The sequence below is a fragment of the Leptodactylus fuscus genome, chromosome 8 (assembly GCF_031893055.1).
Source record: "Leptodactylus fuscus isolate aLepFus1 chromosome 8, aLepFus1.hap2, whole genome shotgun sequence".
NCBI classification, from domain to species: Eukaryota; Metazoa; Chordata; class Amphibia; order Anura; family Leptodactylidae; genus Leptodactylus; species Leptodactylus fuscus.
In genome coordinates, this window is record NC_134272.1 from 42,923,891 (window position 1) to 42,943,324 (window position 19,434).

At 39.4% G+C, this 19,434-nt stretch overlaps 1 protein-coding gene across 4 annotated transcripts in view; it reads left to right on the forward strand.

Annotated features, from left to right (window-relative positions):
- TNRC18 (trinucleotide repeat containing 18) overlaps nucleotides 1–19,434 on the forward strand; it is a 91,737-nt gene that overhangs the window by 17,350 nt on the left and 54,953 nt on the right. For all 4 annotated transcript variants that reach the window (XM_075285113.1, XM_075285116.1, XM_075285115.1 and 1 more), the window contains exons 3-6: nucleotides 4,525–4,650; nucleotides 6,933–8,576; nucleotides 13,053–13,149; nucleotides 18,460–18,653. In XM_075285113.1, coding sequence (XP_075141214.1) covers nucleotides 4,525–4,650; nucleotides 6,933–8,576; nucleotides 13,053–13,149; nucleotides 18,460–18,653 — 2,061 coding nt within the window. The remainder of the gene's footprint in view (nucleotides 1–4,524; nucleotides 4,651–6,932; nucleotides 8,577–13,052; nucleotides 13,150–18,459; nucleotides 18,654–19,434) is intronic.

Here is a 19,434-nt window from a genome sequence, read left to right on the forward strand (position 1 = left end):
AAATGCAACATTCGCCCCTTTTATATACATAACTAGGTTTGTATTTGTGATTAATCAAAAGTTAAAGTTCTTTTAAAAAGTTATTTATATGAGGTTTGAATTCAGTTTTGTCGTTGATACGTCAGAATAACCTTAAGGAAGGCTATTCTTCTCCTACCTTTAGATGTCGTCTCCGCCCCGCCATTCGGTTAAAATTCTGTTTTCTGTCGGTATTCAAATGAGTTCTCTCACGGCACTGGGGGCGGGCACCAGCGCTCAAACAGCACTGGGGGCATCCCCAATGCTGCGAGAGAACTCTCCTGCGGCGCCTACATCTTCTTCAGGAACGTCCTCTTCACACGTCGTCTTCCGGTGCAGGCGGTAAAACTTCTAGGCTTCAGGCAGAGCCGACTGCGCATGCCCACAGGCCATGAGAAAATGGCTGCTTACTTACTGTGTAAGCGGCCATTTTTCTTGTGACCATGGTCATGCGCAGTTGGCTCTGCCCAAGGCCTTCAAGTTTCACCACCTGCGCCAGAATAAGATGTATGAAGATGAGGTTCCAGAAGAAGCTGGAGGCGGCGCTGGAGAGTTCTCTCGCAGAATTGGGGACACCCCCAGTGCTGCGAGAGAACTTATTTGTATAACGACGGAAATCAGAATTTTAACCGAACGGCGGGGCGAAGATGACATCTAAAGGTAGGAGAAGAATAGCCTTTCTTAAGGTTATTCCGATGTGTCAATGACAAAAAATTTTTTTTTTAATGGTAGAATCCCTCTAAAGATTATGATGACAATTATATGACAACGGCAATTACATGTTGCTCATATATTAAAGTGTAACTTAACTTTTGTACAACTTTTGATTTTCTGTCAGTAGTTGTGTCCTTAATAAATCTTAAAGGGGCTCTATCAGCAAAATCATGCTGATAGAGCCCCACATATGCGTGAATAGCCTTTAAAAAGGCTATTCAGGCACCGTAAATGTTATATTAAACTACCTCCCCCCCCCCCCCCCCCGTTTTAAAATAAAACCCTAAAAAAGAATGTTATCTACTTACGCATCATGCACTGTGGGCGGGCATTCAGGGTGCATGATTTTGCTGATAGAGCCCCTTTAAATTACAGGAGGAATATTCCAACCCTTTAAAAAAAAAAATCACTGTACAGGAATGTTGGAGAAGAAACGCTAAAACATAACTTTTATTAATAGACCCTTATTGAAAGAGACTGTGATCAACACCCCAGTTGCACTACAATAAATTCAAATGATGATAAAATTGGTAAGGCCAGGTATTCTATGAACTGCATCAGGAAAAATACTTGAAGCCTCCTGATTTCCTATAAATAATGTATAAAAATCCTCTGGACTTATGCAGTGTGGCAATATGTCAGAGTTTTGGGCTTGCCCCCCTGAGATCTAGTGTATATCACTAACAGGCATTGCTTACATTTTGTTTATGTTGCGTTTTAGGCTGAAGCCTCACATGGCACAAATGTCACAGTTTGGCCTTCTGCATCTTGCTGTGTACCAAAAGTACAGTTTATGCCCACATATATGACACTGTTGTACCCAAGATAACGCACTTGATATCATATGTGGGTATAAACTGCTGTTTGTGCACAGCAGAACCCCTAACATGCCAGTAAAGTGGAATCCACTGATACCTGACCCCATTTTAGATACTGTACCCCTCAAATAATTTATCTAGGGGTACCGTGATCATTTTTAAACCCTACGTGTTGCATTTTTTATTTCCCAGAAATGAGTGTGCACCTGATGGTGAAAGGTGAAAAATATACATTTTTCCAATACATAATTTCAGTGCACAATATATTGTGCCCAGCTGTGTTGCAGACAAAACAATCCATATGCTGTTTTTCCCAGAATAACCTGCGTAACAGATTTTTGAGAGTGTGTCTCTGCTGACTTAAGCTGGGTGCTGAAATGGCATTACTCTGGAAAAATTGCAATTTTTTACAATTTTAAACTAAAATAAAGCAACACACAAGGATTAAAAATGCTTGTTATGCCCTTTAATAAATAGTTTGATGGGTGTAGTGGGGTCATTTCTTAGGGAATTTCAACTTGGGTCCATTCACACAGTTGTTTGGCGAGGATTTTGGCGCTGAATCCGTGTCAGAACCCACGTGGAAAAAACGCCTCCCCATAGAGTTCTATGGGTTCCTCTAGCTTTTTTTTTTACCACTAGCGTTAAAAAAAAGCTTAATTCAGGCGGATTCCAGCTGCAAAAACCAATGCAGTCAAAGGGAGGCAGAAATTCCACGTGGAATTGGCAAAAACTGCGTGGAAAAAAAGCTAGCGTTTTTTTTTCAAGGTCCATACACTGTGCTGGAGATAAAAAACATTTCCTAATTCCTGAATAAGGAAAATGTAATTTACTTGAGAAAGGAGCCTAGAGTTCCGAAACGTTGTAATCTGTCATCATTATTAGTTAGCCATTAAAAAGGTATCAACTACTGAAGACTCAAGTTTTTTTTCTTTTTTTTTTCTTTTTTAATAATGCCTGAAGTGTTTTTTTTCCCTCGCCAAAATCCTCATCAAAAAACTGTGTGAATGGACCCTAACTGACAGCTCTGGGGCTCTGAGGATTTAACATGGCATCCAAAAACCATTCCCTCTGACGCTGGGTTCATACCAGCGTCTGGGCTCCGTTATCAGGTTTCTGTATGCAGAAGACGGAAACTTGTCGTGCCGAGTCCGGCTGTGAGCGTTTTGAGCTCTCCGCGGTGAAACCGTTTTTTTTTAAACCGGACACAGAGTACTGCATGTCTGACTCTGTGTCCGGTTTAAAAAAACGGTTTAGCTGTGGAGGGCATAAAACGCTCACCGGCGCTCACTGCCGGACACTTTTCAAACCCATTCAAATGAATGGGTTTGGAAAGAAGCAGGCAGGTTTCTGTCTCCTACCCTGTTTTATGTAGGAAATGGAAAACTGCAGAACGGAGACCGGGCGCAGATGTGAACGAGCCCTAAGGCTACATTCACACGGGTGGGGTGTTAACCCCCTAAATGCTGAGATTAGTCATGATCGTGGCATCTAAGGGGTTGCCCTAGCAAGCCGGTACCTGTATGGCTCCCCAAATTCGTCTTTGGGTGTGTGGGGGGGTGATCTTTATTCAACAGGCCGGGGCCTGTTCTGTGGTCCCAGGTCTGCAATTGTCTTCTTGTGTCTTCTGATCCTGTGTGCAGGATTGATTACACAGGCCTGTCAGTGTATGCATATACATAAATATCAGATAGATCTATATCTATCTAAACCCTCCCCCGCAATAAAATGCTCCTTTGCCCTTATACAGTATAAAAACACAAAACACAGCATAAAACACTACGTGTTTGGGATCACTGCATCCATAACAAACTTCATTTCAATAAAAGGAAACTATGTCAGAAAAAGTGCTGGAAGAACCAATTTTTTACCATCTTGCCTCATAAAATATGGAATACGAAGTGATCAAAAACTCATACATAGCCCAAAATGGTACCAATACCACAGCTTTTCCCACTGCAGATTTTGCTGCAGTTTTTTGAGCCAAAGTCAGGAGTGGATTTAACAGAAGGGACACTGTTTCCTTTATATTTTCTATTCCTTTTCAAGCCACTCCTGATTCTGCGTTTTACAGTATCTGCAAAGTGAATATGATTTAAACCTCAATCTCACTTGCAAAACTTGTAATGGAATCCCAAGGACTGAAAAAAAAAAAATCGAATCCTTTACACTCCAAATTTGTTTTCATCCATATCACTTCAGTTTTACAGTTTCATACTGTACGAAATACTGATAGATTTGCAAGTGAGAATGAGGTCTATAAGATGTTATGACTATGCAGAGATCTGTCAACAATTTTTGTTATTTAAGCCAATATAGTATAATAACAAAGATTATGTGATGATGCAGAGAGATGGTCGGAGTGGCCATAATATGTATTCAATGAGCCCGGCCTTTACAAAGCGCTTATCTAAGGAAACCCGAGGATTCCATAGACTATAATGGGTTTGCCATGTTCCGCCTGGTTACCGCCCGAAAAATGCAGAGAGAAAAGTCTCATTTGCATTTTCAAGTAGATTCAGGGACAGAATCCACAAATGGAATTCAAGCGCTGATGTGAAACCAACCATAGATATTAAAGGCCTATAAAAAAATCCTTTTAACAGCCTTTTAAAAATTTTCTGTAGTGAAAATGTGAATTTGGATAGATAGAAAAATACTTTTACTAAAAATGTTACTCATAGTCTTACCTCATAGCATGACAAAACCAAACTGTAATTCTTAATACAAACATAACAATACAAATGAAACTTATTGAAATAACATTACAAAATATAGCTGAGATTTTACAATGTCACATGTCAATGAAACAAATACAAAAACCTTATTGCGCAAGGACTATAAATGTAATACTTTTTAATTCTTCAAATATTCCTACTGTTTGAAATCTTATATACTGATAGATATTTTGGTATATGTATATACACAGTTTACCTTGGTGTAGTAAAATAATGCTTTATCCATTCATCTTTAGGTTTCCCCCACTTGTCCAGAAGTGTCTATCATTCCTATATTCCAGTGAGTCACCTGGAGTCTCCTGGTGGAGTTGCACCATTGTTAACACGTATAGGCCAACATAGTGTGATTGATCCACAAAAAGGTACATCATTCTCTTATTCTTTTTTTTTTTTTTTTTTCCGCTTGATTCCGTACTTCTTTCTTTATAGCTGCAGGAGCCTAGATGCAAGGAATATTGTCCTATATATTTTGTTACTACTTTACTTGTGTGTCTAATTGATCATGAAGCACAACATAATGGGGCAGATTTATGAAGAGGCATTGCTAAAGCCAGAACCAACTATATAAGGGACACCCTCTGCAAGGCCGCGCACCTAGGGGGAGATGAATGCCAGCTCATAACGCATTTTCTCTGTCACTTACTCTAGATTTATGGTGTAAATTATAGTACATATGCATATCTGTACGCCTTTACCACACCCCTTTTCGGGAAAGTGACAAAAGCAGTGCAGATTTTTCTTAAAATCACAGTGGCTGGGAAAAATTTACATGGATATATATAAGCTAATGCAGCCAAATTGGAAGATTAACAATGTGGTATAATCAGGCTGTAAACAAGCGACTATCATCGTATTTCTCTTTATTCAGCGCTCATCCTGTTCAGGATTATGTTGTGAGGCTGGGTTTACGCAGTGCTATTTTAATTAATGGCTGCATGTTTTATGCAATTGCAGTAATGTGTAGCATATTTTACTTTGCATTTTATCTGAGCAGTACATTTTTACTATGCATGGTTTGCAAGGTTTTCACTTCTCTGAATGGCATTAGCTCACGGCTGAAATGCATAACAAAATATACTACTTTTTATGGCAATTAAAAATGCATGTAATACTTTGTTAAAAATGCTGGTCTCAGCACTACATATATCAGACATTTGAAGCATATCCTATTGATACAGTCTTAAATTCCAAGATGGGAACACCTTTTTAGAGTTATGTTTGTGACTGATCGTTCTAAATCTGTGGATCAGAGAGTTTGTAAAGGTGTCAAAAAAGCCAATAGCTGACAAACTGATATATACTAAGTAATCAATGAATGCAATAAATGAATGAAGTAGGAGAAGGCGGCATGTATCACTATTGAAACCATGTCTACCATAAAGCATGTTGATGAATTTAGATGCATTCTGGTTTTTTTTCCCCCCTCTACTATGTATATGTAGCCTGGACCACAAATCAGACAGTTACAGGACCTGTCCTGAGTTTTTCCCTGGGTTCACGGCCATATACAAGGACTCATTATTATACACAGGCGTATGTATGCAGCCATGGAGATGAATGAGTCAGCCTGCAAGCTGTGCAAAACACAGCTAAGGCTGGGTTCACACTACCGCCGCTGTCCGCCCCAGGGTTTCCGTTGTAAACCCTAGGGAAACTGGACAGGGGACGGGTTGCTGGCGGTCAGCATTAAAAACCATTCATCCATTGTAGTCTCAGGCCTTACTATAACTCCTAGGCAGCATGCCTGCTGCCTCGGGGTTGTTTTTGACTCATGTCACCTCCATTCAAAAACATCTCCAGAATACGCCCTTTCCTTGCCAGAGATACATTAAAGACACTTATTGTCTCTCTGATTTATTCTCGCCTTGACTACTGTAACTCCTTACTAATCTGTCTTCCCCTCACTAAACTCTCCCCTCTACAATCTATTCTGAATGCAGCGGCCAGGTTCATCTATCAGTCTAGACGCTACAGAGATGCCTCTGGTCTGTGCCAGTCGCTACATTGGCTGCCTATTCATTATAGAATAAAATATAAAGTTATCACTCTCATCCACAAGGCTCTCCATAATGCCGCACCTCCCTACATTTCCTCCCTCATCTCTGTCTACCGCCCAACCCGTGCTCTCCACTCACTCAATGACCTAACACTTACATCCTCTATCAGAACCTCCCACGCTCCTATACAAGACTTCTACTGAGTTGCACCACTTCTCTGGAATACTATCTTTCTTTTTAATGTATCTTTCTGAATGTACTTGAACCCTACAAATTGTACAGTGCTGTGGAATATGTTAGCTCTATATAAATAAAATTTGTTATTATTTGAATGGTTTTGTAAAGGTGACCACCGATCTCCATATGCGGCCTCTCTACCTGGAAACCAGTTTTATTGCATGGACACAAAGTCGTACATGAAGGACTTTGTGTCTGTGCAAAAAAACCGGATTCCAGGCAGAGAGGCTGCATACGCACACTGGCGGTCACCTTTAAAACCCATTCAAATAAATGGGTTTTAAAGCTAACCGCCAGTAAGTCTTCCCCTGTCCAGTTTCCCCGGGTTTTACGATGGAAACCACGGTGCGGACCATAAAACATAAAATGTAATATGTTATAACCACTGTATTTTTATTTATTTTTTTCAGATGGATTTTGCTATGTTGGTCAGCAGTCAGTATATCATCCTCAAACATCAATTTTAAAGGCATCAGCTAACCAGGCACAAAACCTGTATGAAAATGATCCAATATGTCATTCGTTTAAAAATTCCAAAGAGACTTCCAAAGAAAAGGAAAAAGTTTTCCGAAGTGAAGTCTTGCTTACTCCTTCCTTAATGAGCACTGCAAAAAAAGATAGGAGATTTTCAGAAGAGGTGCATTCTGGTGATTTATTCGAACGTGAGCTGGACAGTAAAGTTGAAAAAGAGAGGAAAAAAATGAACCTTCACAGGGTACCTAAACAAGGGGAACATCACTCTTCATTTATATCTGAATATATGCCAAACCGCTGGTCGGGAACCATTGAGGCAAAGTCTAAACATCTCCAAACTCCTCTTTTCGGTAATCATGGAGGTGAATCCTTCTCCAAATCTACTGGCTCTGCAGAAGACAAATGTATCAAACAGCACTTAAGTAGACATGATGAGAACATAAGGACTTCGTGCCACACAAACTCAAATCAAACTAAACATGGAGATTCTGTTGTGACACTAGATAAAAATCTGAGCACACAATGCACTTGTCCATCCTCTCACCCTGTAAACTTTTTTGGTAAAGTAGCCCCCACTACACCATTACCCTCTCAGTCCCTCCACTCTTCAATGTATAGCATTATTCAACAAACCCAGGAACCTACTAATGACTTAAAGACATTAGCACCAAATTTTGTGTCAACCAGTGAACTTTCTGATGAACATAGCAATCATATACAAGTTGGTACCCAAGCAAGTAATCTTAATGTAAAAGAATTACACAAACCAGAAGAAAAGGCACAGTTCTCCCATTCTGGCTTTCCCCAAGAATTTGTAGTCAATGAAACAAAAAGAGCAGATTGTGTCCGAGAGCAAGGATCTGTCATTTGTTGCAATTCCTCCTTAAAAGGCCATGGTGTACCAGATTCTTTCTCGAACAATCATGGCCATGGCCCTTTAGGGAAAAAAATCTTCGCTTCTAGTGATCATGCCCATTGTGTGCAGGAAGATTATGTCAAAGAAACAAGCAAAATGTCTGGATTCATGGAATTTCACAGGCAAGACCAAGGAAATACATTTGTGAAGCACCCAGAAGAAAAAGGAAAGCACTTAGAAACTAGTAATTTTACCAATTCCCAGATACCTATTTTATCAACACAACACTCCCAAACAAGCCATGGAAAAGAGGAAGCAAGTAAACCTTCTTTTGAATCTAAGAATTTGGGTTCTAGAAAAAATGACATAGAATCCATGCATTCATCTGGTCATTGTGAGCGTTCTGCAATGCAAAATCTTATTAAATATAGTGGAAACTTTGAGAAAGAGACCGCTGCTTGGCAAAGTAGTGGCAAAAAGAGTCCTTTTGGTGGTCTTGGCAACATGAGGTTGGACGAGACTCAGTTAAAAGATGCTAAAGTCCACAGTTTGCCACAGCCAGAGGTCAAAAGAGATCCAGATAGACCTGAAAGTGCTAAAACAGTGGCTAAGGAGTCATTACATTTTCAGGGGGAAATGGAGGTGCGAAATCCACCAGTTGGTATAGCTGTGGCTGTTGCTCGACAAAAAGACAGTGGTGGAAATAAAATGCTCACCTCTAAAGGTAAGATGTGGAAAATATATCACAGCGTAAAAATCATAAAGACAAATTGCCAAGATGTCACAAAATGAAATCACTGCAGAAGGTTCTCACTGGTACTACAGACAACTAGAAGGGCATTTTTATCTATTTTAGAGCATAATTGATACCATAGTGCTTTACATTTGAAGAGAGGTTTCAATACAAAACACAAAATACACAAAAATAAATACCGTGCTAACATAGTGACCCACTGGTACATTGAGATAGAAGACCCTGGCTGCAAGCCTTACAATCTATGAGGGAGAGATAAAATCTGTTCAGATGGCGGTGTGGTGGCTCTAGGCTTTATTGAATGAGTCTTTGGGGTCCTCCTAAAAGGCTGTGATTGTAGGAAAAGTCTTATGTATTCTAGTAGTGAGTTCCAAAGTAAAGGGGATGTGCATGAAAAGTCTTAGAAACGGTGAAGAGGAGCTAGAAGAGGAATGAAGACGGAAAATCTTGAGAGGATCAGAGATTGTGTGAGGGGTATTAAAGATAGCCATGTTTAAATTTGTAGACAATTAAAACTGAAATATTTTCACAGATATAAATAAATTTAAAAATTGCAAAGTGTTTTAAAGATGTTTTTTTTTTTTCTAGCCATCTCAGTGCTGTCATTTGTTTTGATTGATTGCCAATGGACTATAATACTTCTACTAATATACTACTAATATATAAGACTATAATGGGGTCCGTGTGCCATCATGATCTACTTTCATGTCCACATGATTTATGCGGACACCGTGCGTGCAGAGAGCACACGGACATCATTATAGTCTATGGGGTCTGTGTGCTTTCACTGAACACTGCTTGCCAGTGCATTCGGTGGTCCGTTCCGGGGGTCCCCATGCGGACCCAATGCAGATGTGTACCAAGGGTAAGGCAGTAGAAAGATTTTTTCATCCACGCTACCTGTTGACAAGTCCATTAATGGAAAGGGCCCAGCATGGGACCTATCATAACAACACCCAACTTAGAGCTGTCATAGTATTAGACACTATTTGAGCCATGCCCTTATGACAATCTTAAGATGACCTGTTTTTCAGGTTGGCAGTCCTATATATATTTTGAGCACATACTGTCGTATCACATTGCTCTACAAAATTATCCTACTTCATAAATACTTTTTAAGAATTACATGCACCCAGCCACTTTGGTAGAGCACTGGGGTTGGTATAATGATACAAATCCCTCTGAAAGAGTTACTTTGAAAGCTGCACTGGAATTTATCTAGGGATGTGATCAGTAATTTAGATTTTGGTAGTATGACTATGAATTGGTACACCTCAAAGTGGCCCCAAGAATTTTTAGGTTAATTATACTTTTTCTATCTATGATTCTCAGGCCTCATTTTTGTTTACACGCCCCAAACTATATATAAAAAAAACCCCTAGAAAATTACACCATTTTGAAAACTACACAGATGTGAATCTAGCCTTAACTGTCTAGGGAACTGTTTCTTGTACTTTTGCAGTCCATTATTTTACATTATGAGTTTGAAGACATGTGCACTCCTACATTTCTGTCATTGCTATGCCAGACATAAAATAATTATCCTGACCACCAAGTTTAGCCTGGTCTACCCCAGCTAGTATGATTGTGGCAATTCAATATGATTGGGGGAGCTGGTAGACTCTCTTTAAGTTAGCTTGTTCACTGAATATTTACCCTCAAAATGTATCCTCCAGTTGTGTAGAGTACATTACAGTGCTAAACAACATACCTTTGTTATGTATGTCACTATTGTAGATTTGGATTTCCTTTGTTAATAAATATGAGTCAGATTTGAAGCCCACCCAATCCTCAGGGAAGTGTCACATTTTAGAGGGAAGCTGTTTTACATACTACAGTGTTCTGCTCCACATATGAGCCAAGTATCATAATTTTTGAGGTTTTTTATTTTGCTGTTGTGCAGAGCCTTAACCCTTAAGTACTATCATGGTGTGTTTCATAGACCACTATCATACACACATCATTATGATAGACACCATGATAGTACTTAAGGGTTAATACCGCAGTGAGAACTAATGGCTAGAGCAGCTGTTTTGATAGGTACAAATTGATAAGATCACAAAGTAAGGCTGGGTTCACACCTGCTCTACATTTAGTGTTTCTGTCCCCAAATCTGCTTAAAGAATGCAGAGAGAAAAGTCCTGCAAGCAGGACTTTCCTCTCCGCATTTTTTGGGTGGAAACCCAGCGGACCCTATCATAGTCTATGGCGTCAGCAAGTTTCCGCAGGTAACCACTTTTTAAGCAGATTAGGTTTCCATTCTTCAGACCCGCAATTAGACCCGAAGAACGGACAGCTGAACGCTAGTGTTAACCTAGCATTAGTTGTTGGATGCTGATGAGTTCTCAGGGCATCTAGGGATCTAGTAAGGGCCCCCATTGCAGCTATTTTTAACGGGACTGAGGAGATGAAGTCGGGACCACTTTTGCATGGAGTTGGAAAAAAGTTATTGACTCCACTCCTGCTTCAAAATAAAATGCTCAGTTATTTTTAAATATTTTATGTAAATATTAGTATTTAATTGTATCAGTAATTAGATGCATTTTTTGTTGCATATTTGTTTTTACAATTTTTTTACGAACTAGAGGGCTTTGCAGCTGCTATCTGACTGTGGCTGTCAGCCATTTATGAAGGAGTGAGAGTTGGGGAAGGAGGCAGTATTATTTGATTACCCATAGCAGAGACCCATCGCTAATACCTGTGGTCTGAGTTCACTTTAATTGCTGGCTCTGCTGGCCAGCCCCCCCCTTCCCCCCCAATCCCCACATTATAAAAAAAAAAAGACCAGTCTCAATAGCTATGTAGTGTATCTCCCATAGATTGTGATACAGTTGTACAGTCTGTGGGATTTGCAATCAACTGTTTGCATGTTCAAATCCCGTATGGGGGGGGGGGGACTAATAAGATAGTCAAAAAGAAAAAAAAGAAGTTTTTAAAAACATTAAAAAAAACCCTAGAGGTTCAAATCATCCCCCTTTCCCTGGCATACATATACGCTGCAATTTCCAAAACCAGCGCTGCACGGTTGCCACCGTGGTTTTTCCCACAGCGCTTTATTGCTGCAGGACGTTCCATGGGGCCTTAGTCTTATAGTTCTCAAAGACATGCACAGTGTTATAATTTGTAGATTGGATGGTTGATTTTGAAAAAAAAGATGCTTATGAGGTTGTAATTGAGTTAAGTGTACATGTAGGACATGTTTTGTTTTTATCCATCCCAAAAGTGGACTTAATCCTGGGACTTATGATTCCCATTGTAATGGGATATTGCATTTTATTTCCAATACCCACAAAAAGCTTTCATAAAAGTTAATCAATAAGCTATGAGGATAGTCTAAAAAGTTTCCAACCTCCACATGTAGATGGCAACACTCGTCAAACAAAGTTGGGGAATGTGTTTGTGCTTGCGTTGGAATCTACTCACAAAAATTTCAGCCATTTTGCACCAGCGACTTTTCTTTGACAGTCGTTGAAGTGAGTCGATGTGAGTGATTTTGTGAAAATGGATAAAATCGAATATCGAGCTGTTTTTGTTTCTGTGGTGTAATGGTGTATCCAAGTTTCATCCACAGTAATTAATCGGCGCCAAAACCCAGATTTATTGCGCCTAAACTGCGCCAACAAAGCGTTGCAAATGTTCATCTGAACACGTTTTTGGTCCAGAGTGAGCAATCGCAGTACGCAGCGCACGGACAGCTTTCTCATCCCTAAAATTTCAACCAATATGTGGCAAACACGTTCTTTCGAGATGCTCATAGCCTTTGCTATCTCTCTGACTTCAATTTGACTGTTCTCTAGCACCATTTGGTGAACTTGAGCAATGTTTTCATTCGTGGTTGCAGTTTTTGGCCGTCCCGAACGTTCATCGTCAACCAAGCTGGTACGGATATGTTTAAATTCAGCTGCCCAAAATTTGACGGTGGTACATGATGGTGCACAGTCGCTGTACACAGTATCCATCTCGTCTTTAATTTGCAAAAGCGTATTGCCTTTCAAAAACAAATATCTAATGACAGCTCCATGTTCAATTTTATCAATTTTCACAAAATCACTCACATTGACTCTCTTCACCGACTGTCAAAGAAAAACCGCTGATGCAAAATGGCTGAAATTTTTCTGAGTACATTCCAACGCATGCGCAAAAACATTCCCCAACTTTGGCTGACGAGTGTTGCCATCTACATGTGGAGGTCGGAAACTTTTCAGACTACCCTCATATATGTACACTAAAATGGTGCCATTGAAATACAACCCATCACACAAAAAAACAAGCCATCATACAGGCTTATGTTGATGGAAAAACGCAATGACCTTTGCTCTTTAAATGAGACAATATAAAAAAGATTGTTTGGTTATAAAGGCTCAAATAGGACAGGTCATTAAAGGGCTAATGTCCCATTTGTATTTTTTTATTTTCTGAATATTTTCATCTTGTTTTTGTTAATAGGTCATACAAGGGAGGAATCTGCAGATGAAAGATTTAGACATTGCAATGAAAGATTGCTGTTGGAAAGACTTGACAGGGAGCATGCAAAGCTTCTCCGGTGAGCTTGTAAAACAGAAGAAATTTGTGATTTTATATGTTTTTGTAAATAAAAGTCAATGAATATTAAAATATCTATAGAATGTTCACACAGAAATTTGGAGCTGATTTTAGAGAGCACTCCACATAAAAAATCAACTCCAAATTCTTCTTTGATATTTGCTATTTATTCATTACAATGGGAGGCATAGGTAGATTTTTCTCTAGATGTTTTTCTGAATGGGGATTATCAGCAGAGTGGGTTTTGTGTCTGAATTAGCAACAAGATTGAGTATCCTTCTTCAATCTCTATCTACCATTGAATACAAAAAAACAGATTCAGGGTTGAATTTGAAGCTGATTTTGAGATGAAATCCACCTCAAAATTGATTCCAAATTCCTCCGTATGAACATACTTTTATACTTTGGTATTTGTGCTCAAATGCAATTCACTTGTATTCTTCTAATATCCTGCTGTTTCTGGTCTTGACTGAATAAAGTGTTTTACTGACATTAAATATACTATAAGTACTGAGGTTTAGCCGCATTTGTGTTTTAGTATTAATAAATTTTGTAATATACTTTAATAACAAATTTTGACTTCTTTCTGTAAAATTCTGTGTTTCTTTATTCTTTTGTTTGATTCTCTATTGAGAGCTGTACCATGCTACTCCTTGTGTACAGGTTTGTGTGTGTTAGGGTCCATTCACATGGAGAAAAATGGTGAGGAATTTAGTGTGGAATTTCAGCGTTGAAAAAAAAAAAAAGCCTCCCATTGACTTCCACACCAAATTCCTCACCATTTTCCTCCATGTGAATGGACCCTAAGGCCAGGTTCACACGGGGTATTTTGGACTGGAATTTGACGCAGAGGCCACCTCAGATTCTGGTCCAAAAACGGGTAGCCACAAGCAGTTATAAAAGCCAGTGGTGGTGCAACAAAGTACTAGTGGTGTGTTGGAGTGTTTTACACAGTAGACACCCAGCGCTGATGCCTCAGTTCAGTGCCCACATCGATCGGAGGCATTAACCCCCTCCGGCGCCTCAGTCAAAGCTGACCGAGGCGCCAGTATCCCGGCGACGCAAGGGCACCGCTGATCGCCGGTGCCTGGAGCAGGCTCCCCGGCCTGTCTGCAGTGATTTTCTTTTGCAGGCTGCTCTATGCGATTTTTTTTTTTTTTTGCTATGTATCGCAATGCATTAGCATTGTAATGCATTGCATTAGTGATCAGACCCCCTAGGGTTCAAGACCCCTAGAGGGTCTAATAAATGTAAAAAATGTTTTTAAAAAATATTTTAAAAAATTAAGTATTAAAAATTCTAATTACTCCCCTTTTGCTAGAACACATATAAAAGTAGTTAAATACTGTGAAACACATACATGTTAGGTATCCCTGTGTCTGAAAAACGCCCGCTCTACAAATCTATAAAAATATTTTTCCTGTACGGTAAACGCCGTAGCAGGAAAAAAAAGTCAAAAGTGCCAAACCGCCGTTTTTTCACTGTTTTGTCTCTGATAAAGATTAGAATAAATAATAATCAAAGGAATACCAATTCCCCAAAATGGTATAACTAAAAAGTACACCCGGCCCCGCAAAAAAGGCGCCTTATACATCCCCGTACACAGAAGTATAAAAAAGTTACGGGTCAGAATATGGTGACTTTTAGAAAAATTTGGCACAGTTTTGGATTTAAATGTAAATAAAACCATATAAATTTGGTATCTCCAGAATTGTACCGTAACATAGAATACAGGGGACATGTCATTTTGGCTGCACAGTGAACGCCGTAAAAACAAAGCCCATAAGAAAGTAGCACAAATGCATTTTTTCTCCAAATCCACCCCATTCTGAATTTTTTTTCAGCTTCCCAGTACATTGTATAGAATAAATAATGGTGGCATCATGAAGAAATATTTGTCCGGCAAACTTTAAGACCTCATATGGGTCTGGGAGCAGAGAAATAAAATTATGGGGTTTGGAAGGAGAGGAGTGCAAAACGAAAAATGAAAATCAAAAAATGCCGTCAGTGGGAAGGGGTTAAAGCCAGAAAGTTGCCATTTGAAATGCCTTTAGTTTTTTGTCATGTCTGTGATCTGCTTTTTTTCTACAAAATTAAACAAGTGAAGGAACATCCTCAGGGACTTGTGATTCCAAAATGATTCACGGAATACCCCCCTCTTGACAGTACCGTCTATACTTGTACTGGGGTGGGTGGCATTCCTCACAGCTGAGCATCATCACTGGCTTGTAAGGAATGGCCCCTGTGACAGTACAAGGCTATGTAAGAGTACAGTTAAGAGAGAGTGTTCGTCACAGCAATGACGCTAGACTGTAAGGCCCACCATTCTGACAGTGGGGAGATATCGGTGGTGAAATTAACGGCATCCATATCTCCACCATTGGGGCACATACCAGGAAAGCCGAGAGTGCGCTGAAGTCAGTGCACTGTTGGCTTTCTAGCAGAATATAAAACCACACATTCATAAGGACTTGAAAGGTCTTCTTTAATATCATAAACATAAATAACATAAATGCACAAAATAAATAATTCTATGAATTTCTCACCATTGACCTTTCCATATGAATATATTTGTGACAACTGTAGCTTCTGGTTTATGAGGCTAAGAGCTTCTGAGATACCAAGGCTTTGCCATACTGCACTCACAGCATCATGTAGGCAGCACCCAGTATCAACCACTTTAATAAATCTGGTGTACTTTCAGACTAAGTTTATCCTATGCACCTATGAATTGACATTGAATTTTATGAAAGATAGAGCGTTCTAGGCATGTTGTCTGTCCTTTACTTCATTTCAGCTCCAGAGAAAGCACAACCTGTAGAGTTCATACATACCACTTAAGTATATGCACAAATCTTAAAATTACTAGAATTGTGAAGAGCAAAAATGTGGGGTTTTTGAAAACATAACCTACAAAATATAGGGAGCACAGGAACATTGAATAAAAGAAAGGAGATCCATCACTGATGTGAAATCAGCATCTTTACTTCACATCCATAAAATCCACAGCTACAGGCAAAGTATCATTAACTATATGTTTCCGACCTTAGTGGCTCTTAGCAATGGCATAAAAATGGTTACAGTCAGCTGATCTTAAAAACCTACATTAGGACAGTATTAAGGCTGACATTTAGTCATATGATCTACTTAAAACAAATCAGATTTAATCAACTTTTGACAACTGTCAGAAGCAATATATAAGAACTGAGGCACAGATTAAACCTCATAGTGTACGGTAAAATGAAATCCTGTCGTCTGTTCAGATCTAATGATGTGAATGTTTATATGTTTTGAGAAGAAATAATCAATATAATTTTTTTTCCAGTAACCAACAAAATCATCTGAAAAAATATATAATAAAAATTAACTTTTAATCTTCATGAATAAAAAAAAGTTACAGGCCAACTCAGGTTCACATACTAGCTGACGGATTTCAGGGTGTAACACCCCTTAGTCATAGCATAGTTAACACCAAAAGTGGACTAATAGGGTTGAGCGATTGTGTTCGGAAAAGATCAGATTCCGATCGGCGATCGAAAAAATTTCATGATCGCCATCGGAATTCCGAACACGATCTTTTTATGTGGGATCGAGATCGTTAATTTTTCCCACAATGCTTTGCTTAGCCTTCACACTGAGTATACGCTGTATACTCAGTGTGAAGTCTCCACTGCAGTTCCATAGGAATGAATGGAAGCAGCCGACACACAGCTTTAACCCCCTGTGCGCCGGCTGCCTCCATTCATTCGAATGGGAGTCTAAACTAACATCTCTAGCAGCTACTTACCTCTAGAGATGGCTGCTCCGGTGCCCTCCTTCTTCTTGCCTCGCTGCCCCGCCTCCCAGGTTAGTGTTTAAAGCGCTAGGTAGGCGGGGCTTGTGGCGTAGGAGAGTGTGGGTGGGTACAGGGCGGGGAGACGTGACGTCTCCCCTCCCATTACCCGCCCACACTCTCCTAACCCGCCCACACTCTCCTAACCTGGCAGGGAGTGGGCAACGAAGGAAGAAAAGCAGCGTGGAGCAGCAGCAAGGCGAAGAATGAAGGCACGGGGCACAGGACCAGCCATCTCTGGAGGTAAGTGGACACCAGGGGGGACTAAGTAGCCAGAGGATTAAAAAAAAAATCCTCTGGCTACTTTAGTGATTCACTACACAGCGTGGATTCTAGCAATTGTTAGATTCCATGCTGTATAGTGAATAGGATTGCTTTTAAAATCCGATCTCCGATTAATAAAAAAATCCCATTGACTTGCATTGGGATCGAGATCAGGTTCGAATGAAAAATGATCAGAAATCGTATTTTAAAATCGATCCTGAAAAGTCAAGATCGGCTCAACCCTATGGACTAACTTTTAAAACCAAAAAGACCCATAAGTCCCACCCTCCAATTAACTAAAATATTCCCACACGTGATGTGATGTAACTATATAACGCACAACAACACACAACAAATGTCAATATCATACTAAATCATTAATCAAAATCGTATGTCTCTTAACATCACCATAAATAATAACTGTAACATAGACGATGATATAAATATACATGCGTTAATACCAAAATGAAAAAAACTGCCGTATTGCCGCAAAAAACAAAATACCTAACCAAAATAGCCTGATATACAGATAACGAATTTATCGAAAAGAAATCCACATGATGTTTCAGTCTGATTATACAACCAGAACAAGATCTAGGGGTGGAGATGCATTGTCATGACAGCCAGGAGCCTATAGAAGGCTCCCAGGCTTGTCATTGTATAATGTCTATTAGAGGACTGTAGGCAATTTTTCAATGCTTTAGCATTTCAGTGCAATATATTAGTGATCAGACCATCCAGGGTTCAAGAACTCTAAGAGGATATAACAGCAAAAATAGAATAAAAAATGAAAATTGAAAAATGACTGCAGCCCGAAGGGGTTAAAGAAGCAATATTTCCCATATGCACCTGGGTAAAATGCAGGGAAATGGCAGTCAATACTTTTGTTTGCCATGCCCACATCTGATCCTGACCTTAAGGGTAAGTTCACACTATGAAACTGTGCTGTTATTTGATAGTGTAATACACTGCCATACTTATACTATACCATATGAAAGTGTATTACAACTATCATTTCAATTCAGTTTGTTACAGTCACAGATCATAAATCAGACTTCGGTCCTGCATGTCCATCACACGACTGTGTACTGATTTATCCATTGGAAATAAAATATAAATAAAAGCCTGTAGACTTACAGTATCATACGAACACTTAATTTAAGCATGAATGCAATACAGCATAAATATGTCATGTATGCCATGTTTGTCTTTCAGAGAAAACAAAGATCTTACTGATATTTCTGAAATGCATGCGGGTGGTTGTGCTGCCATTGGTTTGAGCCCTAATCTTATGGTAACAGGAGGAACAGCTCTCTCAGGACCTTGGGCTCCAGACTCAACACACTTGGCTCATTCCTGGTTATCTACTGGAATTATGCCTTGTATGTGGCATGCTGATCACCCATATGGTAAGTTAAAGTTAGAGCATATATTTTTTCTGTTTGGAACAATCATCCTAAAACCATATGGTAAATACTCTATATTCTGCATTTTGTGACTGTGAGCTTCTTACAGTAACTTACATTGCAGCTGTCCTGATATTCATTCATGTTTCCTAGAAAATCTGACTGGCGAGAGCCCTTAGCCTGACTCATACATACTCATGTTGTTTGGATGTCTTTCAATATATTGTAAAGAAGCTGGGATGTGCAGAAGATCATGTGTTTAAGATTGTTTTAATGGTATTTTACCAGATTTATACAAATTTTACAAAGCAGGGAAGGAGATCAGTGAATTTTAAGAAAAAAATATACTTCCTTCCCCAGTCTATGTCACTAAAGCCTTACTGTTCCAGTGGCCTCTCTGGCCTTTTCCTCCTGCAGCATTCATATGCCCTCCATCATTCATGTGACTGCTAAAGCTAGATACTGACCTCAGAAATAATGCTGTGTACTGTATGTGCCCACTGACACAAGTTATTGGCTGATGTGGTCACATACTCTACTGTAGCTGCGTTTTTTTCCACAGTGTTTTTTAGCTGCGTTTCACTATGTGGGGCCTTAGCCTTAAGGTGGGTTCTTTGTGAGATAGATAAATTATATTTAACTTCTTTAGGCCAAACCTTAAAGATCATAGAATTTTTTCTGTTTTGTATCACTACATTAAGAGAGTCAGAATTTCTTTTATTTCCATGAAATCTTCAAATATGGCTTAGTATGTTGGGGGAGTCACATCTAAGACATTTATCAT